Consider the following 25,380-nt stretch of genomic DNA (forward strand, 5'->3'; position numbering starts at 1 on the left):
TGACGAGAAGAAGGGAAAGGTTGGTAGGACATGTTCTGAGGCATCAGGGGATCACAAATTTAGCATTGGAGGGCAGCGTGGAGGATAAAAATCGTAGAGGGAGACCAAGAGATGAATACACTAAGCAGATTCAGAAGGATGTAGATTGCAGTAAGTACTGGGAGATGAAGAAGCTTGCACAGGATAGAGTAGCATGGAGAGCTGCATCAAACCAGTCTCAGGACTGAAGACCACAACAACAACAAGGGCATTTAATGTCTGCATTTTAATTGAATATCGCTGGACCACTTTCCGTTTATTTGAGATATCTATTCGTGAATAAACATTATTCGACATAATTCTCAGTTACAGACATTAGAACAGAACCCTTGTGATTCAATTATTCATTTAACTTTTATGTTTTTGTGTAATGGCTCTGAGCACTATGGGACTTACCTTCTGAGGTCAGCAGTCCCCTAGAACTTAGAACAACTTAAACCTAATTAACCTAAGGATATCACACACATCCATGCCCGAGGCAGGATTCGAACCTGCGATCGTAGCGGTCCTGGGGTTCCAGACTGTAGTGCCTAGAACCGCACGGCCACCCCGGCCGGCTTTTGTGTAATTTATTAACTCGCAATTCTAGCCCATGCATAGACTATTTGATCACAGCTACAGGATATTATTTGCTGCGAATTAGCTGCGGTGCGTGAAAGCTGACGTGCGTGGCTCGACCCTATAACTACATGGATCTATTTCTTTTTAAACAGCGCTGTGCAATAGCCCAACTACCTACAGTACGAGTAACCGCAGGGAAAGACGCAGCTGGTTTGTTTGTATGGGCGCTGTTTTGAAGAGTACCTACACAGCTGTAACTTTTCGGTACTGCCGCATCCTCTAGGAAACTTCAAGCTACTTATGAAAAATGTGGATGCATTATTGAGCTACCTCTCATACAAGTAGGAACAGTTAGTAGTTTGTGGATATTTCAATGTCGAATACTTAAAAGATATGGTCGGGAAAAATAAACTAGAGTTATTATTGGGGTGCATAAATCTAATGTCAGTAGCCTTTATTTAAAACTGTGTTGAGGAAAATAGTGAGACGCAGATTTATGTTGCTGCTGTGGTCTTCAGTTCAGAGACTGGTTTGAATCAGCTCTCCATGCTGCTCTATCCTGTGCACGCTTCTTCATCTCCCAGTACCTACTGCAACCTACATCCTTCTGAATCTGCTTAGTGTATTCATCTCTTGGTCTCCCTCTACGATTTTTACCTTCCACACTGCCCTCCAATACTAAATTGGTGATCCCTTGATGACTCAGAATATGCCCGACCAACCGATCCCTTCTTCTAGTCAAGTTCTTCCACAAATTTCTCTGCTCTCCAATACTATTCAGTACCTCCTCATTAGTTTTGTGATCCGCCCATCTAATCTTCAGCATTCTTCGGTAGCACCACATTTCAAAAGCTCCTATTCTCTTCTTGTCTAAACTATTTATCTTCCACGTTTCACTTCCATACATGACTACACTCCATACAAATACTTTCAGAAACGACTTCCTGACACTTAAATCTATACTCGTGGTTAACAAATTTCTCTTCTTCAGAAACGCTTTCCTTGCCATTGCCAGTCTACATTTTATATCCTCTCTACTTCGACCATCATCAGTTATTTTGATCCCCAGATAGCAAAACTCCTTTACTACTTTAAGCTTCTCATTTCCTAATCTAATTCCCGCAGCATCACCCGATTTAATTCGTCTACATTCCATTATCCTGGTTTTGCTTTGGTTGACGTTCATCTTATATCCTCCTGTCAAGACACCGTCTATTCCGTTCAGCTGCTCTTCAAGGTCCTTTGCTGTCTCTGACATAATTACAATGTCATTGGCGAACCTCAAAGTTTTTATTTCTTCTCCATGGATTTTAATTCCAACTCCGAATTTTTCTTTTGTTTCTTTTACTGCTAGCTCAATATACAGATTGAATAACATCGGGGATACGCTGCAACCCTGTCTCACTCACTTCCCAACCACTGCTTCCCTTTCAAGGCCCTCGACTCTTGTAACTGCCATCTGGTTTCTGTACAAATTGTAAAAAGCCATTCGCTCACTGTGTTTTACCCCTCAGTGAACACTGTCAAAAGCTTTCTCTAAGTCTACAAATGCTAGAAACGTAGCTTTGCCTTTTCTTAATCTACTTTCTAAGATAAGTCATAGGGTCAGTATTGCCTCACGTGTTCCAACACTTCTACGGAATCCAAATTGATCTTCCCCGAGGTCGGCTTCTACCAGATTTTCCATTCGTCTGTAAAGAATTCGTGTTAGTATTTTGCAGCCGTGTCTTATTAAACTAATAGTTTGGTAATTTTTACATCTGTCAACACCTGCTTTCTCTGTGATTAGAATTATTATATTCTTCTTGAAGTTTGAGAGTATTTCGCCTGTCTCATACATCTTGATCAGTAGATGATAGAGTTTTGTCAGGATTGGCTCTCCCAAGGCTGTCAGTAGTTCTAATGGAATGTTGTCTACTCCCGGGGCCCTGTTTCGACTTAGGTCTTTCAGTGTTCTGTCAAACTCTTCAAGCAGTATCATATCTCCTATTTCATCTTCATCTGCATTCTTTTCCATTGCTGTAATATTGTCGTCAAGAACATCGCCCTTGTATAGGCACTCTAATACTCCTCCCACCTTTCTGCTTTCCCTTCTTTGCTTAGAACTGGGCTTCCATCTGAGTTCTTGATATTCATGCAAGCGGGTCTCTTTATTCCAAAGGTCTCTTTAACTTTCCTGTAGACAGTATCTATCGTACCACTAGTGATATGTGCTTCTACATCCTTAGCTATCCCTGCTTAGCCTTTTTGCTCTTCCTGTCGATCTCATTTTTGAGACGTTTGTAATCCTTTTTGCCTGCTTCATTTACTGCATTTTTATATTTTCTCCTTTCATCAATTAAATTCAATATCTCTTCTGTTACCCAAGGATTTCTATTAGCCCTTGTCTTTTTACCTACTTGATCCTCTGCTACCTTCACTATTTCGTCTCTCAAAGCTACCTATTCTTCTTCTACTGTATTTCTTGTCAATCGTTTCCTAATGCTCTCCTCTAAGCTCTCTACAGCCTATGGTTCTTTCAGTGTGCCGGACGGTATTAGCCGAGCGGTCTAAGGCGCTGCAGTCATGGACTGTGCGGCTGATTCCGGCGGAGGTTCGAGTCCTCCTTTGGGCATGGGTGTGTGTGTTTGCCCTTAGGATAATTTAGTTTAAGTGGTGTGTAAGCTTTCACACACATTTGAACATTCTTTCAGTTTATCCAGGTCCCATCTCCTCAAATTCCCAGCTTTTCGCAGTTTCTTCAGTTTTAATCTACAGTTCATAACCAATAGATTGTGGTCAGAGTCCACATCTCGCCCTGGAAATGTCTTACAATTTAAAAGCTGGTTCCTGGAACTCTGTCTTACCATTATTTAATCTATCTGATACCTTCTAGTATCTCCAGGCTTCTTCCCTGTATACAACCTTCTTTCATGATTCTTGAACCAAGATTTATAACATTTGTATAGACGGTGCTCAGGTTTACACAGTTGATGTGTACCCATGTGATAATGGACTATGTGATCGTGATGCTTTCCGGAAATTTAGACTGCGGAATCTGCCCACTGTCGTTCGCAGAATATGATATAAGAAGAGGGGGAAGCTGAGTTTCACACAAGTCGCGTTTTCTAAATCCGTGCTGATTCGTAGTCAGGAACATTTATTATATTCGAACTGAGAATATGTTCAAGAAGTCCGCAGCAAACCGATGTTAAAGATGTCGGCCTGCGTATACCTCGCCACGCATCACATCCACCGAAGCTGGGCAACGCCGAGCAAATCTGCGGTCATTATGGGCCCTAAAAAACAAATGAGCATCAAAGGCGCCGGCACCGGGAGTCGAACTCGGCTGAGAACAACGGTACATCGCTCCCAGCGCCTGAGTCTGTCGTTGTTAATATCTCGCTATCACGAGAATGCAAAAAACAACAGGTCGACTGCACACTCGGAGGCAGTCGCGCCTAGAGAAGCCCTCCCTCCTCACTTCCGACGTCACGCAGACGCGTCCCCCCGTGGCCTTGGATGCCCCGGAAGACTCTGCTTGTGCTCCCTGCGCGGCCGGAGATGAAACGCTGCCGTCGCCTAGCAACGGCGCTCTTCCGCACAAAACGCCGTGACGTCACACAGGCGTCCCGCCGCGCCTCGCCCGCCCCGCCCCCTCGCTATAAATAGAGGGTATTTACATGGCGGCCGCCGCTCCCGCCCCCGTTGCCGGTGGAAATTTATTGCCTCCGCTGAGGCGGAGCGGATCCCCGCAGCAGCGGCTGCTTACACACACAGACCGACGTCTGCCGCCGTAACGCGACGCCCCGCCGACAGGCGGCGCTGGCTGCGCCGGCGGCTTTTCCCTCTCCGTCCTGCTGTTTACCTCTGGCAGCAGAAGGCGAAAAAAACAACCGAGCCGTCGCTTCTCAGAACGGCCTGTTTATCGGTCGCAGTGCGGAAGAAAATCATTGCTCTAAATAGCGTACCGCGACGATTCAGAACTCTCTGCCGTATCGTCTTGTACCGCAACGCCTACCACATGCAGTGAGTGACGTTAATATTCGTACACTATGATATTTTTACTTTGCAGCTCCATAAATTTATTCTTAACGAAACAAATAAAAGAAGTTTCTGATGTTTTTCAGCAGAGTCATATAGTATTTTTTAATAGAACACATCGCCATTCGACTGTTTCATTGTTTATTTACGTACTACCCAGCTTTCGGCCTTTTATGCCATCTTCAAGTATTTGATTGTATGTCTTTAACATATACTGCAAGACACTTAACATGTTGTCAAGCCAAAGTTGGCCATAAATTAAGAAAAACATTGGCTTCCCCCTGAAATCCACCCCCCACCCCCCTTCCTTCCTCCAGCTATTGTCCACATTAAACCATACCCAGTCCAAGTAATTAATACGCAAAGTCTTTATGAAGATTTTGAGAGGAGCGAAGATTACAATAAACTTTCAAGTTTACTTAGCTTGCCATGTTGAGGGGGCTCCAGTTCTTCTTGTCTGGCCGTCTTATTCTTGAAGCTGAAAATCTCACACCAGGTCCTCGGGGTTGGTTTGAACTAAATGAATTCGAAGATCGTTGTTGCAGAATTTTTTTACATAAATAAATTTTCTCCCATTTTAGTTTATCATATAGTCTTTTGATGTTTCACACTAACAAAGCCGAAATTACATTATACAGTAATACGTCCGATCACATCAGAGGCAAGCTTATGACTCTCACGCTCTGCAGAGATAACAATATTCCAGAGGGTTTACAATTTTTTCTTAACAAATGAATTGCTGCTAGTTTTCCTTAGATTATTACTTTCGATTATTATTTCATAAATGAATCCAGAAATAAACATAGTAACCAGTACATGATTGCGTAATTAATAACAGAAATTTTAAATGTGCAAATATTTCGTAATTTCAAATGTTTCTGAAAACAATAATTTTAACTGTACTTTCAGAACTAGTACTTATCGATTATATCATCGAAACTAAAATATTTTACAAAGTAATTCCTTTTCATGAATTTTAGCTTGAAATATAACATACTGTGTATAAGGTTATATGAAGGTTTTCATAAAAGCAACTGAGATAATAGTGACCTGCCCAAACTTCGAACAATAATACTAATACCGACAATTACTATTGATGAAAAGTAAGCCTAGAGGAGGATGCCCCGTTACACCCCGAAATGTCACATGTAAAATCACCATCTTGTAACACATCAGTAAATAATCTTGGGAGCATGTCATATTTAGTAAAAACAGGCTTACGTTAGTAAACCTTCTTTTTATCAACGTAAGTCTGCTTTTACTAAATATGACGTGCTCCCAGTATTATTTACTGATGTGTTACAAAATGGTGATTTTACATCTGGCATTTCGGGCGGAGCCAAGATTTTTCTTAACTTATAGCCAACTTTTTAGTAAGCCTTTTTTTACTAAATATTAGGTGCTCCCATGATTATTTACTGACCTGTTACAACATAATGATTTTACGTATGGCATTTCGTGGGGAGCCATTATTTTTCTTGATTTATGGCCAGCTTTGAACTGACAGGCTCTTACTTTCTTCGCTGAATGCTCTCAGCTTAATTCTGTATTCCCGCATTAGTGAGAATAAGAAAATGGGGACTCGACACCTACGAATTATCATTCCTGTGCCCGCCCCGGTCCGGCACAAGTTTTCGTATGCCACCAACAGGTAGAACATCTGTATCTCATGCACCTGACGCCACGTTATTCGCATTCGGCGAATTTATTTCGATCTAATTTCGAACCGCTGTCAATCATCATCAATGTGAATAAACATACGGTGACATTAAGGAGGAAAAGATTGACCGCCAGGACTGGAGACACAAAGGACCTTCTAACACACCAGAAAACTGATGACGATTATGTTCAGAAGGAGAAAAATAGGAACTGTTCTTGCTGTGTATAGCTGCATGCAGTACTTGGAATACTTTTCCTGATTTATGATTCACCCTGCCTCCAATGAGTTGCGTTAATATTCGAGCACTATGCGATTTTTACTTTGAAGCATCATAACTTCATCCTTAACAAAACAAAAATAAAAATAATCGAGTGTTATATTAAGGTAGACGTCCAGTAAGTAACAGTATGAATTTTATTTACACACCTCATAACAGTGGTTAAATAATACGATTTAAATAAAACGGTATTCGATTTTCACGTTACTTTAATGTTCTGACAGTTGGCTGTGTACCACTTTTTTGATCGTTCACGCCAAGTTACACAGTATACTCCGAGTTAGAAGGCCGACCGTCCGGCCACGCAAAACTACTACCAAATTTGATGCACAACGACTTGTGATTTTTCATAATGCGAAAGGGAAATCATATAGACGAACTGCTGCCATGCTTAATATGAGTAAGAATACTGTGGCAGATATTGTCAGGCGAATGAAAACTGAGGATCGTATAGACTCTATACCTCAAAGGAGCCAACCAAACAAGTTGGATGCACCTGACAAGAGGAACATAATACGAAAAATAAACGATCCTACATTCAGTGGGTCCAGATTAGGAAGTGATCTTCTAAACGGGAGTGGAAAGAAGGTACCTCCTCAAACGATTGCATTGAAAGATAGTGGCTACAAAGGAACAATGGCTACAGAGAAAGCATATATGAACGAACAGAATCGAAATAAGGGTTTGTACTTTGCTAAAGAGCTTATTACGAAGGAAGAAACATGGTGGAACGACGTCATTATTACTGACAAAAGTAAATTTAATATTTTTGGGTGGATGGACAAAGGACAATGTGGCGTACAAGAATGCAGAAGTCACATTGTGTGAAGCCTACTGTAGGGCACAGCGGAGAAGGCAGTGTTCTTGTCTGCGGCTGTACATCCACATTTGGACTAGAAGAATTTGTGTTCATCGACAATATTATGAACAAGTACGTTTTTCTTAAAGTACTAAAAATGTAATTTACTCAAAAATGTTGAACAAATGGGGATAACAAACGTGTTCAAGTTTCACCAGGAGAACGACTCTGAACCTAAGGCTCGCATTGTGCAGAAATATTTGTTGTACAACTGCAATAAAGTCGTAACAACCACCACCTCAGTCACCAGACCTCAACCCTAGATGCGGGTAGAACTAGAGCGATGTATTAGAAAGGCACCAATATCTTCGAAAGAAACTTTGAAGTATCAATTAAAGAAGAATGTGACGATACATGTACCGACAATTTAAAAAAGATCATTAGCTATATGCCGCAGTGGTTGAAGGAAGCGATAGAACAGAGTGGCTACCCGAAAAGATATTGGAACGTGTATTTTCCACAGAGATTTGTCTTGAAATAATTAGTTCCGAAAAGTGTTCCAATATTAAAGTAACTTGAGAATAGGACCAAGTTTTATTAAATTCAATTAGTAAAGAAGTTCATGCTATTATTTACAATGCGTATCTTTATATATATAATTCTACTGTACGTGTGTATATCACTGAACTCGTCCTAAACGGCTGGACCAATTTTAATGAATTTTTTTGTATGCGTTTGGGTGGCGCCCTGGATGGTTTAGATTCACAAATCAGCCCGGCAGATGGCGCTGCAGTCGGTATCTAGGTTATTTATCTATACTGCAACTAAACGGCTGGATCGACTTGAATGAATTTTTGTGTATGCATTCAAGTAGGGGCCTGGAAAATTTACATTCAGCACGGTAGGTGGCGTTGCATTTTTTGTGTGCAATGTTGAGCGTATTATATTCAGATATAAGTCACGTGCATAGGATTTTCTTTATTTTTCGACATTTTAATTTGAGTGTATTATATTATGTGTGTTTCGTTATTTTGACATTTTATTTTTTTTGTACGGTGTCTTTTGATATTTCAGGTGTCGCATTTCAGTGAATATTAAGTGTATTATATTCACATATAAGCTACTACGTAAAACAATGCCATGTCTTCGGGGACAAGGAGAAAATATTGATCGACGGACTCGTAATTCACAATTAGTCCAGAACCGTCGGTTAAATAGATCGGCAGAAGATCAATTGACGGACAATGAAAATTTAAAAAACCAGGCTGCAATCAGACGTGCGAATGAAAATCAAGAGCAACGCAACGAACGCCTCCGAGCTAACGCATTGAGACAAAAACTGGCCCGTCAACGAGTCAGCGACACATTCAGAACACGTGAACAACAGCGATTGCAAGTGTATCGCGCATTGACCCGTGCATCACTTCTTCGCCTTGCGTTTGGATATGAGTAGGATATCGACTATTCGTCACGTTCACAAATTGTAATCGGTGCTCTGAACAAACAATGCCGACACTAAATGGCTCTGAGCTCTATGCAACTTAATTTCTGAGGTCATCAGTCGCCTAGAACTTAGAACTACTTAAACCTAACTAACCTAAGGACATCACACACATCCATGCCCGAGGCAGGATTCGAACCTGCGACCGTAGCAGTCGCGCGGCTCCGGACTGAGCGCCTAGAACCGCTAGACCACCGCGGCCGGCCCTGATTTACAAGCTGATATTAATCATGCGTGGCTTCATGAATGAGCTATTTTAGGCGGAAAAAATATCGACGTTGACGCTATTAACTTCAAAATACAACAGTCATTGCCCAGCAGTGAGATATTGTTCAAATCGATCGAACTGTTACCGATCCTGACGAAGCAGTCAACTATCGTGTTGAATTTTTGAATTCGCTGGACTTACCAGGAATGCCCCCATATAAATTGCGGTAAAAATTGGCTCACCTATCATTTTGCTTCGGAATTTAAATGCACCTAAGCTATGCAACGGTACAAGATTAGTCATAAGAAAATTATGGGCAATGTTCTTGAAGCTACAATTTTGAACAGCAAATTTGAAGGTGAAGTTGTTCTCCTGCCACGAATCCCAGTGATCCCTTCAGACTCACCCATTCCATTGAAATGTCTGTAATTTCCAATTCGCTTGGCATTTTCCATGACTATTAATAAGTCACAAGGTCAAACAATGTCGATTTGTGGGTTGGATACAGAAAATCCGGTCTTTTCACATGGCCAATTATCTGTGGCATATTCTCGCATTGGGAAACCGTCAAGTTTATTCATTTATACTCCTCGGGAATAATGAAATTATTATATTATTTGTCTTTCATTTCATACTTTGTTTAATACCTAATCGCTTGAAATGTCATGCAGGACGTCTGTCGGGTCCGCTAGTTGTAGTAAATATATATTACATATATATATATATTACATATATATATTACATATACACTCCTATATATATTACATATATATATATATATATATATATATATATATATATATTACATATACACTCCTGGAAATTGAAATAAGAACACCATGAATTCATTGTCCCAGGAAGGGGAAACTTTATTGACACATTCCTGGGGTCAGATACATCACATGATCACACTGACAGAACCACAGGCACATAGACACAGGCAACAGAGTATGCACAATGTCGGCACTAGTACAGTGTATATCCACCTTTCGCAGCAATGCAGGCTGCTATTCTCCCATGGAGACGATCGTAGAGATGCTGGATGTAGTCCTGTGGAACGGCTTGCCATGCCATTTCCACCTGGCGCTTCAGTTGGACCAGCGTTCGTGCTGGACGTGCAGACCGCGTGAGACGACGCTTCATCCAGTCCCAAACATGCTCAATGGGGGACAGATCCGGAGATCTTGCTGGCCAGGGTAGTTGACTTACACCTTCTAGAGCACGTTGGGTGGCACGGGACACATGCGGACGTGCATTGTCCTGTTGGAACAGCAAGTTCCCTTGCCGGTCTAGGAATGGTAGAACGATGGGTTCGATGACGGTTTGGATGTACCGTGCACTATTCAGTGTCCCCTCGACGATCACCAGTGGTGTACGGCCAGTGTAGGAGATCGCTCCCCACACCATGATGCCGGGTGTTGGCCCTGTGTGCCTCGGTCGTAGGCAGTCCTGATTGTGGCGCTCACCTGCACGGCGCCAAACACGCATACGACCATCATTGGCACCAAGGCAGAAGCGACTCTCATCGCTGAAGACGACACGTCTCCATTCGTCCCTCCATTCACGCCTGTCGCGACACCACTGGAGGCGGGCTGCACGGTGTTGGGGCGTGAGCGGAAGACGGCCTAACGGTGTGCGGGACCGTAGCCCAGCTTCATGGAGACGGTTGCGAATGGTCCTCGCCGATACCCCAGGAGCAACAGTGTCCCTAATTTGCTGGGAAGTGGCGGTGCGGTCCCCTACAGCACTGCGTAGGGTCCTACGGTCTTGGCGTGCATCCGTGCGTCGCTACGGTCCGGTCCCAGGTCGACGGGCACGTGCATCTTCCGCCGACCACTGGCGACAACATCGATGTACTGTGGAGACCTCAAGCCCCACGTGTTGAGCAATTCGGCGGTACGTCCACCCGGCCTCCCGCATGCCCACTATACGCCCTCGCTCAAAGTCCGTCAACTGCACATACGGTTCACGGCCACGCTGTCGCGGCATGCTACCAGTGTTCAAGACTGCGATGGAGCTCCGTATGCCACGGCAAACTGGCTGACACTGACGGCGGCGGTGCACAAATGCTGCGCAGCTAGCGCCATTCGACGGCCAACACCGCGGTTCCTGGTGTGTCCGCTGTGCCGTGCGTGTGATCATTGCTTGTACAGCCCTCTCGCAGTGTCCGGAGCAAGTATGGTGGGTCTGACACACCGGTGTCAATGTGTTCTTTTTTCCATTTCCAGGAGTGTAGTTGAAAAATGGGTGTATAAAAACACGTATATTCGGATGCAACGTCGTGTCAAAATTTCGAAAGAATCGGTGAAGAAGTTTTAGAGATTTAAGATTTTAAACAAACGAACATTTATATTTTTTATATAGGTACAAACATTCTTTTGTTCAAAATATTATATCTCCTGAAGTTCTTTGCCGATTGTTTTGAAATTTTGACACAACGTTGCATTATAATAGGTGGATGTTTTACTCACATACCGGAGTGCCTAGTGGTATATACTGTGCTCCAGTACGTATTTAAAATCTATCACGTATTCGAATGCCACATTGTGTCAAAATTTCAAAGCAATCGATGAAGAACTTCCAGAGATATACGAATCTGAAGGAAATTATACTTACACTTTTATTTATACAGATTAGAGTCTCTCACAAATCATCAATACAAAAATTGTCAGAGCTGATTTACCTAGGTATAGGAATGACTCGGTAGCTGGGCGTCTGATGATAGGTGCCGTGTCATACGCAAGCGAGGGCAGCCCGTGTGATGTTCATCTGCCACGTAAGTCTTCCGGTGTGAGCCAGCAGGTTTCACCTTTGTGTACGGCCGCTTTTGAGGCGACGCCCGGGCCACATTAAATCGTCGCTCGCCCCCCGCTCTCCAGGTGGAACCACCGTCCAGCGGCCGACGCAGCGCCGCTTTCCCCGCCGCTCGCTGGCTCCCAGCACACTCAGGGTGTCTACTGTCTGTCTGCAGTAATTAGACTGCGCAGGCGGTCTCTACGTTATATCTGCGTCATTCCATGAAAAGCGAAGGTCCTGCGTTGTCTGTGACTCTTCCTGTTCCCTTGTTTAGTGGGAAATCTACACAGCTCGCCTCATCAAACCGTCGTTGCTTTCCATGTTAATACTTCAACGTCAGTTGCACAAATATTACATCCGTAACCACGAAATGATCCATTTAGAAGTTGATGTCACACGAGACACGCACAGTCGCAAGCATAAAGGTTCAAGAATCCAATCGTAAGAAAAACTGTCCGACACGGAATGGTAAACGAGGATGTCACTTTATGACGATAGACAATAGAGTGAATGGAGTGGCCTGACTAAAATTCTGAAAACTGACTAGAAAATGGGCTGACAAACCTCCAACAGCTGAAATGAGGCCACTTCATGTGATGTAACACGCATACCACTCAGTATGATGGATGAGAATATCCTGAAAGGATCTCCTGTACGACTTTCGAGTCTTCTCAGAAAGAACGCTGATATTTTTTTGAGTATTCGTTACGGCGCACAGCCACCCTCAGATCTGTCGTAAGAGAAAATGTACAAACATGGCATATACATTACTTATTTTCAAGGAAGATCAGTCATAACAATGTTTATTCTGAAAAGTTTCTAATAGGTTTGAAATTATGTGAAAAAGTTTCTTGGATGTCACTAAGTGCTCTCACTCTCAAATATTGGATGAATGTAGTCTGGATCATTTGCGCGCTGTGCATAATTCTCCTTGAAGACATATACACAGTTTGAAACTTAAATATTTGACTCGGTGACATATCACCTGATGGTTATAACTGAAGTGCAGATTCCTACGAGGCTCCAGTGTGAACTGTAATTATAGTATGGCAGAGAAAGTTGGTAGATATGCTAGTGCATTAATGCGGAATCGATTTACCCTGGAAAACGTTATTTCCAAATTTCGCCACCAGGTGTAAAACTGTCGCTATGCGTTGTTTGTATGACGGTATGACATCAACACTGTCATTTAACAAGATAAAACGTGAGTCTATCGAGAAGAGAGACTGTGTGCTCTTAGCGAAACTCTTTTACGTAAACTGTAGCCATTGCATTGCTGCACTAAGAGAATATCGCCGACTGAAAGGTCTGAAGAGAGGCTCTATGTCATTAAATTGTTAGGAGAAGGTGACAATGAAATTCTAAAACATGGATGAGCTTCGTGTGGCACATAGAGGAGGAAGGCGTCCTATCTCGGTGAAAATTACTGACGCAGTTGCTGTTGCTGCAACTGACCATGCAACACGTGCCCCAGGTAGAGATAGTGTTCGTTCAGTGCCCATCCCATGGGCGACACTACGGAAATTTTTATAGTACCCCTGCAAGATCCAGAAGTTACAGCAACTGGAACCCCATGATCCGCAGCAACGTTCTGAATTTGCTCTTAGATTTCTGGCAGGGATCGAAGTTAATGACATGTTTCCAGGTAATATTCTATGAAGTGACGAGGCACATTTTACGCTACAGGCTGCAGTGAATACAAAGAACTGCCAAATTCGAGGTACTGTTAAACTCCGTGTTGTGCACGAAAAACCATTGCATGGACTTTGTGGTGTGGATTCAAAAGCACCTTTATTCTCAGTCCATTCTCCTTTGAAGAGGATACTCTCAGAGGACCTGTCCAGCGTACCGTGACATCTGCACATTATCGAGACCTCCTTGTACAGCATGTGACTCATGAATAAGGTTTTCATTCTGCAGCGGAGTGTGCGCTGATATGAAACTTCCTGGCAGATTAAAACTGTGTGTCGGACCGAGACTCGAACTCGGAACCTTTGCCTTTCGCGGGCAAGTGCTCTACCATCTGAGCTACTCAAGCACGACTCACGCCCCGTCCTCAGCTTTATTTCTGCCAGTATCTCGTCTCCTACCTTCCAAACTTTATAGAAGCTCTCCTGCGAACCTTGCGGAACTAGCATTCCTGAAAGAAAGGATATTGTGGAGACATGGCTTAGCCACAGCCTGGGGGACGTTTCCAGAATGAGATTTTCACTCTACAGCGGAGTTCGAGTCTCGGTCCGGCACACAGTTTTAATCTGCCAGAAAGTTTCACGTGATTCTTGCTTTGGGAAACCGCAACTGTGTGGAAACCAGTTTTCATGCAAGATGGTTAATAACAAAATCAACAGTATACTTTTTTCACTTGTTTGACTTATTCTACCCACGTTCGGTTCCTAATCCATTACATATAGAAACATTTCTATATGTCTATCTTGCATTCACAGCGCTAGTTTTGCACCTGGTGGCCAAAATAGGAACTACGAGGGCAGTTCAGTAAGTAATGCCCCACATTTTTTTCTCAGAACATATTTATTGTTAAGAGTCAGAATTTGGTGACAATATACATCAGCATGTCTTGTCTACGTCCTATTTTTCTATGTAGTTTTCATCACGTTCTACGAGCGTACGCCAACGCTGTGGAAGAGCATGTATTCCTTGCTGGTAAAAGCTCTTGTCCTGTAGCCGTAGCCATGTTTTCACTGCATGAGTGAAACTCTCGTCATCTTCAAAGTTTGTTCCCCGTGGAGAATATTTAAGCGGACCAGAGGGATGGAAGACTGAGGGTGTCAGGTCTAGACTGCAGAACGGATGAGGCAATGATCCCCAACCCAATTTGACGATGTGGTCCTTGTTTCTCACACTTGTCTTTAAGCGTGCATTATCGTGTTGGAGTAAGATTGCTACTGGATTCTTGTCGGATCGAACACATCGGAAACAGTTCTTGAGTTTCTTCAGAGTCTTCACGTACGCCTCTGAATTGATGGTTAACCCTCTTGGCTTCACATCCACGAGAATGACGCCATCTCAATCCCAGAAGACTGTCACCATGACTTTTCCGGCAGAGGTGGTTGTCTTGAATTTCTTCTTTTGTGCTGAATGAGAATGATGCCACTCCATGGACTGCCCTTTTGTTTCCGGCACAAAGTGGAGCACCGAGTTTTCGTCCCCCGTAACGATTCGTGACAGGAAGGCCTCTAAGTCGGTCTCAAAACGCACCAACGTTTCAGATGAAATACCATTTCTTTGAATCTTGTGGTCCGCTGTGAACATTCGTGGAACCCATCGTGAGCACCTCTTGGAATATCCGAGAGTCTCGATCACTGCAGACGCACTTCCAATGCTGAGCGACAACTGCGGAGCCAATTGTCGAGTTGTGAAGCGCCGGTCGGCACGAATAAATGGCATCCGCACGATTCAGCAAGTCTGGAACAGTGGCTGTGACAGGACGTCCCGAGCGTGGCTGACCGTGAAGCTCTGCTTCTACATTTCCTGAGGCTGTAACTTACTTTAGCCATTGCCCAACTGTACTCCTATCAACCGCAGCATCGCCATACACTGCACACTGACCAGAATGAGATTTTCACTCTGCAGCGGAGTGTGCGCAGATATGAAACTTCCAGGCAGATTAAAACTGTGTGCCGGACCGAGACTTGAACTCGGGACCTTTGCCTTCCGCGGGCAAGCGCTCTACCATCTGAGCTACCCAAGCACGACTCACGCCCCGTTCTGACAGCTTTACTTCCGCCAGTACCTCGTCTCCCACTTTACAAACTTCGCAGAAGCTCTCCTGCTCTCACTGTGCACTGAAGTTTATGGATGTTCACCAGGATTTCTTTTTCTGCACACAAGAATTCAATAACAGCACGCTGCTTGTAATATGAGGCGTATGTAGACACCATTTTGACGCTGTACTATGGCTCTGCGATCTGCCAGAACGATTCAAAACTTCACCGGCGCACAGAACGAAAATCAAATGTGAAGCGCCAAGAGGACGTTTGTCTATGTATATTAATAGCTTTTTAAAAGAAAATTAGGGGCATTACTTATTGAACGACTCTCGTTTTTTTTTCCAGTGTAAATCGGTTCCGCATTAACACCTTAGCATATCTACATCGTTACCAGACGCTAGTTACAGATCGCACTCGACCTCCTTGAGTAGCTGCACTTTAGTTATAACCACTCGGTATATCCTAATAATCAGATTACGAAAAAAATTTAGATTTTTAAATTCGGTCAATATTTGTCTGAAATGTTGAAAATCGGTGTTTTTTTCCTGTGGAAACCATTAGACAGGCAACCTTCAACCTCAACCATGTGGCCGCTTTAGGCATTTAGTAGTCCCGAGTTCGAGTCTCGGTCGGGCACACAGTTTTAATCTGCCAGGAAGTTTCATATCAGCGCACACTCCGCTGCAGAGTGAAAATCTCATTCTGGAAACATCCCCCAGGCTGTGGCTAAGCCATGTCTCCGCAATATCCTTTCTTTCAGGAGTGCTAGTTCTGCAAGGTTCGCAGGAGAGCTTCTGTAAAGTTTGGAAGGTAGGAGACGAGGTACTGGCAGAAGTAAAGCTGTGAGTACCGGACGTGAGTCGTGCTTCGGTAGCTCAGTTGGTAGAGTACTTGCGCGCGAAAGGCAAAGGTCCCGAGTTCGAGTCTCGGTCGGGCACACAGTTTTAATCTGCCAGGAAGTTTCATATCAGCGCACACTCCGCTGCAGAGTGAAAATCTCATTCTGGATTTAGTAGATAGCTTAACAACATGTACCAAAGCAACTTCAGTATATATTTATAAATATCACCGCATTAGGAAATCGCGTAGCCCTTACAAGGTTGGCAGTAATAAGACAAGGCGAAGGCGACAGGGCGAGGTCTGGCACCACTTCGCCAATTCCCGCAGTAATGAAATACGTGACTGGAAGGCGCCGTCTGCATTAATTGTACGGGGCGCCTGAGGGAAGGCAGCCCAAATGCCGCTAATGTGTCGCGGGTTGCATCTGGTGGCTCGGCGGGCGCTCCGTCTTCAGCGAGAACAATGGCCGCTCCTGCTGCATAATGGAACGAGGGAAGGGAGGCGGTCTGTCCCCCGCTGCTCTGCCCCAGTCCTAAGTCTGCCACTGAATCGCTCAGAACGATGTACTGTTTCTGTGCAATTCAGGGGCTTACAGCACTGAGATGAAATACGTGCTGATGTTCCTACACCAAACACAACACTGCCGTCGAAAAGTGCCACAGGTACTATACGGTCTCCGGTTCAAACATTTTGTATGCCCCGGACGTCCTGTAGAATTTAAGAATGTAGCACCAAAGGGGCAATGGATGTGAGTCCTCGTCTTTATTCAACTGAACTTTGTCATACTGCAAGCACAAAATCAACCGCAGCGTAAACCCAAAGGCTCTGTGGTGGCTGACAGCGTAGGTACACACTAACTCAGTAAGCGTTCTCAACCAACTGATTAGCCACCGATGGTCGGTTACCTGAACCTAACATTAGACAGGAAAAGTAGTGAAATCATTCTTTAACGTGAAAACAAACGGGTTATTCACATTTTTAAAGTTAAATACAGTATACTAATATACAGCAAAATCTTTCACAGAATCATCGTACCACAAATCGACGGGTGCATTAATATATAATTTCGTGGGCAAACAACATAAAGTTGGACGTGGAAGACCTGTGGGGATCTAATATATATGCCACAGAACTTAATGTACTACAACTGTCAATCAGAGATTGTGATGGAGAAACCAAGTTGCACACTGACCATGTTCGGATGAACTTCTCGTGCTGAAACTGTGATTTAGAAATCGTGATGGTGCACACAAGCTGCACAAATCAAAAAGAAACGCCTAACTTTATTACCTACATAGCATGCAAACAAACATACCGTTAATTATAGGTTCAAATGGTTCAAATGTCTCTGAGCACCATGGGACTTAACATCTGAGGTCATCAGTCCCCTAGACTTAAAACTACGTAAACCTAACGAACCTAAGGACATCACACACATCCATGCCCGAGGCAGGATTCGAACCGGCCACCGCAAGCTCCACACTCGCCATGTTTGGATACACTTCTCGAGTCATTAAAGCTATGGTACTGGAGATTTTAGGTCGTTTCCCGTGCTTGCAGAAAACAATAATTAATTAAAGATGAAACCGTCTTTTTGCACGTACGCAAAATTATTGTTTTGTTTTAATACCCAAACGTTGTGGCATCCTCAGTGGGTTTTTCATTTATTTTCCTGAAATACTTACAAACAGATTATACTTAAGTTAGGGAATATAGTACATTGGTTTTTTTGTTATTTAAATTATGTATGAAATTTACTTTTCATTTTACATTGTGTCTGTTCTGTGGCCGCCAAGCGAAATCAACGACAGGTCTGAGTTAGTGCACCACGTCATCTGCAAGCATGACGGATATTAAGATATGGTCTGCATTGAATTTTATTTTTAATCCTGTTCAAAAATGTTCAAATGTGTGTGAATCTTATGGGACTTAACTGCTAAGGTCATCAGTCCCTAAGCTTACACACTACTTAACCTAAATTATCCTAAGGACAAACACACACACCCATGCCCGAGGGGGAACTCGAACTTCCGCCGGGACCAGCCGCGCAGTCCATGACTGCAGCGCCTTAGACCGCTCGGCTAATCCTGTGCGGCTTTATAATCCTGTACTTCAAATGTATGTTCAAGTAAAAATCATACCATATGCTCGTTTTGGCCCTTGCCATTGTAGTATTTGGCTAGTCCTGAGATGTGACAATTTTGTTTTTGTGCTCCTAGCTGTGGATGGTAAGGCCAAAAACGTCCATACGTCTCGATTTGTAACTGAACATGCATTTGAAATATAGGATTATAAAAAAAATTCAGTGCAGAAGATATCCTAACATCCCTCATGTTTGCAGGTGACATTGTGCACTAACTTAGACCTGTCGTTGGTTGCGGTTGGTAACCACAGGACACACGCGATGTAAAATACATGGTAAATTTCATATGTAATTTAAATAAGAAAAAACTTCGACGTAACATATTTCCTAACCTAAACATAAATTGTATGTACTTATTTCAGGGTAATAAAAGAAAAATCCACTGACGATGCCACAGTTGTGGTGAAACATGTTTGAGTGTTAAAACAAAACAATAATTTTATGTCCTTGCATAAAGGCGGAACCGTTCTTAATTCAGTTACATTATAAGTTATGTTTACGTGTTACCATCTTTCCTAGACACCCCAATCACTTGGAGGTTTAGCTGTTTCTGAATACTTTAACGCACGTGACAGAAGGAAAAGAAATATTTCGGTTTAACGGTCGGTCTACATTAAAACCATTAAATCTATCCTAGGCTCGGGTAAAAGAAGAATGAACCTGGAAATTGGTCGCTTCATTTTCGTAGGAAACATCTCGACATTATTCTATATTGATTAAGAGAAACAACGGAAAACCGAAAGGTGTGTGTGTGTGTGTGTGTGTGTGTGTGTGTGTGTGTGTGTGTGTGTGTGTGTGTGTTAAGATGTACTCGTAGCGCTGGCCTTTTAGTAAATACTCTTGTCTTGCGCAAGACCACTTCAGACAGTGGTCGAAACGTGACGACTAGTTTCCCATGAGAGCCGACATTTTACCTCCATGAGTAATGCTGCGTGTAATAGAGAGCTTTTCAAAATTTTACAAACCGCCAAGATGTCTTTGTAATAATAACGGAGAACCGGAGACTATGTCAACAGTCGTTTCATGTTAATTTGTCTTTTATGTGTACAGCTATTTGAACTCAGGTATCATATATTTGTATCGCCATTGTTCCTATTCATTTTCGTTTTGTTTCTTAAATCTGGGTTGCCAGAACATATATTTCTGTCAAACTGCTCTGTGAAATTTTACCCAGCACGTCAAACACCTCTCCTAAACACGTACATGTATGTTTATAATTCTGTCAGAGCACCATTGTTAATTATTAATATTGTTATACAGGGTGTTTCAAAAAGAATATACGTACTACAAAGTATTATTTTGTCCAACCTATCTATCGCTGCACCTCGGCTCGGCTATTGGAGAAACGAATACATAGCCTAGTTTATATTAATAGCTGCTAGATGTCTGTTGTCTTCTGTCTTCCTTGGTAACCGTCATATATTTAAAATACCTACTCGAAACAGAAATCATTTTGTGTTCTCGAGTGCAGTTCCATGATTACAGTCGAAAGACGTTACAGGCCGAGGTACCAAATTGATCATCCGAATGGGTGGAACATTCGCAGTTGGTATCGACAGTTTCTAGATACAGGATGTGTATTTAAAGGAAAGAGTTCTGGCCGCTCTCGTGTTCCTGAAGAAAATGTTGCACAAATTCAAACTGCTTTCCAATGTAGTCCTTCAAAATCAACTCGTCGTGCCAGTCGGGAGTTACAGCTTCCTACAACAATAATTTGGCGTGTTTTGAGACATCGATTGATTACGAAGCCGTACAAGTCACAGCTGTTACAAGCTCTGCGTTCTGATGACAAACGCAAACGTGTGGTATTTTGTAAGGAGTTTCTTGATACTACTGATAATGATACCACTTTCGTACAACGCATCGTGTTCAGTGATGAAGCGACTTTCCTTGTCAGTGGTCAGGTAAACAAAAGCAATGTTCGAATATGGGGCCTGCGGAACCCACATGCAGCCATTGAACATGTACGAGATTCGCCCAAAGTCAATGTGTTTTGTGCGAATCCCGATCATCTGTTTACGGCCCATTCTTCTTTGATGGAAACACGGTATCTCGCTATATTACAAAACTAGTTGTTTCCAAGGATGCACGAAGACAACTTCATTTTTCAACAAGACGGGTCACCCCCTTGCTGGAGTCGCCAAGTGCGTGAATATCTGAATTAAAGTCTACCGAATCATTGAATTGGTCGTCAAGGAGCTGGCGACTTAGCATGTCTCAGCTAGACTCCATGGTCACCGGATTTGACACCCTCTGACTTCTTCCTGTGGGGCTGCGTTAAAGACAACGTTTATGTACCACCACTCCCACAGAACATGGAAGTGTTGAAGAACCGGATCCGTACTACCATAACATCAGGACGAAGGACATGCTTGCCCGAGTATGGGAGGAATTTGAGTATCGATATGACATCGTTCGTGTTGCTGATGGAGGACATATTGAACAGCTGTAATCTGGACTTGAGATGTTCGTAAATATGAGTGTAAAGTTTCATATTCGTATTCTTAAGGTTTTATAAATATATGCATTCGAAATATGTATATTCTTTTTGAAACACCCCGTATTTTTGCGCCATCTTTTCCTCTAAATTAACCAAACATATTTTTGAAAATTTTTCGATATTCTGCAGTTATGTCAATCAATAACGGGTTTAAAAAGCTTTTATTAAACTTTTATTTGTATGTTCCTGTATTATATCATCAATTTATGTTTATTGTATGTCCATTATTTATCCTCTGTCTGGATAAATTGTCGTTTGATATCGAAGGCCAAATACCCCCCCCCCCCGACTGCCTACGTCACGCGAGTAGTTTTAACTACTGTAACTACTGTTCCCCCGTCGCCAAAAGGTAAGGTAAGGCTGCACGAAAAAGTAAGCATGTGGCTGCCCGGATCTCTACATACGTATAATCTACAACACAAATGGCATGATTTATAATCGAGGGCATACATTAGTTGTTTCGTAGTTTAGGTATAGAAGATCTAAATTAATTGTTAAATATTATAGAAACTGTAAATTTGCGTCCATCGTGATACATTACTTACATTAAGGAAATGAGTTTACGTTACTTAGTTCATAGTTCTTATACAGAAGACGCCAACGGTTCTGCAAAGATGCGGGTACTACCGTGAAACGCAGGTACCTTAAGGGTATGGAGATTTTTGAGGTACACGCACCTGATGTTGATAGTGTGGGCTAGAATATCCTTATATTTATACCGAGGTATTTATGAAAAATTTCTAAGTTTTTACATTTATTCACCTATCATTCCAAATGCTGCAATAGATCTAGTAAATATAATTCATGATTTGTGTAGAATTGAAGTCAGAGCAAACTGCTTTTCTGATAACCGGTCCACTTCCACATCGTGGAACATGTGAAAATACTGTTATCAGTCACACGTGATGGGCTTGTAGCTAATATCAGTGGCTTTTGTTTGAGAAAATACACTAAAAAAAAAAGACGTAGCATGAAGAATTATCCGAATGGAACGGAAATCGGCAGACGTGATGTACCATACATGTACAACAAACAGATGATTAGTTTCATTAAAATTGTACGGGTTATTCAAGGGAAAAGGCTTCACTTATTGAGAAAGTCAATAACGCGTTGGTCCACCTCTGTCCCTTATGCAAGCAGTTATTAGGCTTGGCATTGACGGGTAGAGATGTTGGATGTCCTCCTGAGGGATATGGTGCCAAGTTCTGTCCAACTGGCGCGTTAGATAGTCAAAATCCCGAGTCAATTGGAGGGCCCTGCCCACAATCCTCCAATTGTTCTCAATTGGGGAGATATCTGGCGCCCTTGGTGGCCAAGGTAGGATTTGGCAAGTACGAAGGTGAGCAGGAAAAACTCTCTCCGTGTGCGGGTGGGCATTATCTTGCTGAAATGTAAGACCAAAATGGCTTCCCATGAAGGACGACAAAACCGGGCGTAGAACATCGTCTCCCCCTTTTGTTGCGCTTCATTTATTGTAGAAAATTTCTATAAGGAATGGAGTTGTGGATTGCAACGACGACCCGCCATAACTTTCCTGACAGCGGTGCCTAGAAACCAATGTCAATGCGAAAAACGATCCGAAACACTTAAGCAGTTAGTTGCATGCTGCGCATTTCTGATGCCGGTAAGAGAAGCAATAGGACCACAACACAAACAGCGACTCTTTTAAATTTAGACATGAAAGACAGCTGCAGATTGTCGCAATAGACATATTTCGTTCTGTGTGCCGGCAGGATCCGCGCTTCAACAGCGAGATCGACCTGCGGACGGGCTACAAGACGAACCTCATCCTGTCGATGCCCATCTGCAACTACGAGGGTGACGTCATCGGCGTCGCGCAGATCATCAACAAGACCAACGGCACCCAGGAGTTCACCCCGCGGGATGTCGAGGTGAGCACCACAGCCTCCACCATAATCATCATAGAGCCACTACCATTTATTCGCAAGCGTCGCACTATAGCACAGCAACTACCAAACAGCCAAAGCGAGCGATGTTGCGCAACTGTTAGTACACTGGACTCGCATTCGGGGGGACGACGGTTCAAACACGTGTCCCACCATCCGAACTTAGGTTTTGCGTGGTTTTCTTAACCATTCGAACTTAGGTTTTGCGTGGTTTTCTTAACCATTCGTGGTTTTGCGTGGTTTTCTTACATTGCTCCAGGTAAATGCCAGGGTGATGCTTTTGAGAGGGCCTGCCAAGTTCCTATCCCATCCTTAAGTCATTCTGAGCCTGTCTTCGGTTTCTAATGACTTCCATTACGGGATTTTAAACTCTAATCTTCGTTCCTTCCAAGCAGCCAACGGCACCTTAGGTGGTCGACATGACGCTAATATCAGGCGTTCCAAACAATTTTTCCAAGGTACCACCCTACCACCCGCGTTCTACATCTACATACATACTCCGCAAGCCACCTGACGGTGTCTGGCGGAGGGTACCTTGAGTAACTCTATCGGTTCTCCCTTCTATTCCAGTATCCTATTGTTCGTGGAAAGAAGGATTGTCGGTATGCCTCTGTGTGGGCTCTAATGTCTCTGATTTTATCCTCATGGTCTCTTCGCGAGATATACGTAGGAGGGAGCAATATACTGCTTGACTCCTCGGTGAATGTATGTTCTCGAAACTTCAACAAAAGCCCGTACCGAGCTACTGAGCGCCTCTCCTGCAGAGTCTTCCACTAGAGTTTATCTATCATCTCCGTAACGCTTTCGCGATTACTAAATGATTCTGTAACGAAGCGCGCTGCTCTCCGTTGGATCTTCTCTATCTCTTCTATCAACCCTCTATGGTACGAATCCCACACCGGCTAGCAATATTCGAGCAGTGGGCGAATAAGTGTACTATAACCTACTTCCATTGTTTTCGGATTGCATTTCCTTAGAATTCTTTCAAAGAATCTCAGTCGGGCATCTGCTTTACCGACGATCAACTGTATATGAATCCCACGCCTACTGCTGTTAGAGGGCTCTTACACGCAATGTTTCTCCACATGAATAGTAACGGACGAACCACGTGTGGCATGAACTGCCTCATGCACTCCACACATAACCTTCATAGGTCATTCCTCTATCCAGCCCGACACCCTACACGAGCGTCTTCAAACTAAACTGCGTGCCTATGGAATATCGCCTCAATAGTGCGACTGGCCAGTGATTTCCTGTCGAAAAGGTCACAGTTCATAATAACAGACGGCAAGTCATTTATTAAAACAGAAGTAATATTCGGCGTTCCCGAAGAAAGTGTTATAGGCCCTCTATTGCCCCTGATCTATATTAACTACGTAGGAGACAATCTGAACAGCCCTCGTGTTTGCAGGTGACGCCGTCATTTACAGTCTTGTAGTCATCACATGACCAAAAGGAATAGCAAAATGATTTAGATAAGATATCTGTATGGGGCGAAAAATGGCAGTCGCACCTGAATAAAGAAAAGTGTGAAGTTATTCACATGAGTACTAAAAGAAATCCGCTAAATTTCGATTACGCGATAAGTCACACAAATCTGAAGGCTGTAAATTCAACTAAGTAACAGGGATTACAGCTACAAGTAACCTAAATTGGAACGATGACATAGATAACGTTGTGGGTAGAGCAAACCAAAGATTGCGATTCGTTGGCAGAACACTTAGGGGGTGCAACAGATCTACCAAAGAGACTGCTTACACCACGCTTGTCCACCCTATCCTCGAGTATCGCCGTGCGGTGTCGGATCCGCATGAGGTGGGACTGAAGGATAATATCGAAAAGGTTCAGAGAAGGACAGCTCGTTTTGTATTATGGCGAAGTAGGGGAGATAGTGTCACAGACGTGATACGTGAATTGCAGTGGCAATCATTAAAACAAAGGCGTTTTTCGTTGCGACGGGATCTTCCCATGCAATTTCAATCACCAGTTTTCTCCTCCGATTGCGAAAACATTCTGTTGGCACCCACCTACATATGGAGAAATGATCATCACGATAAAATAAGAGAAATCAGGGCTCGCACAGAAAAATTTAAGTTCTCGTTTTTCCCGCGAGCCGTTCGAGAGTGGAACGGTAGAGAGACACCTTGAGGGTGGTTCATTGAACCTTCTGCCAGGCACTTTACTGTGAATAACAGAGTAATGACGTAGATGTAGATGTAGATGAACATTATGGACACCCTGTCATTGCGATTTTCACCAATAATCATAGCATCCAAGAATTTTGTGGACTGAATGATAACGTTTGCGTTTTGGTACTCCATTTTTTTTTTAATTTCACCTCATTTTCATCTCCACTGTCTCCTAGTGATGTGTTACTCCAGATTTTTTTCTAGATAGT

At 43.1% G+C, this 25,380-nt stretch overlaps 1 protein-coding gene across 1 annotated transcript in view; it reads left to right on the forward strand.

Moving 5' to 3' along the window:
- Positions 1-25,380, forward strand: part of LOC124789122 (cGMP-specific 3',5'-cyclic phosphodiesterase) — a gene marked incomplete at its 3' end in the record, with an annotated part of 552,400 nt that overhangs the window by 167,771 nt on the left and 359,249 nt on the right. The window contains exon 5 of the mRNA XM_047256412.1: positions 22,809-22,967. Coding sequence (XP_047112368.1) covers positions 22,809-22,967 — 159 coding nt within the window. The remainder of the gene's footprint in view (positions 1-22,808; positions 22,968-25,380) is intronic.

This window comes from Schistocerca piceifrons, chromosome 3 (genome assembly GCF_021461385.2).
Source record: "Schistocerca piceifrons isolate TAMUIC-IGC-003096 chromosome 3, iqSchPice1.1, whole genome shotgun sequence".
NCBI lineage: Eukaryota > Metazoa > Arthropoda > Insecta > Orthoptera > Acrididae > Schistocerca > Schistocerca piceifrons.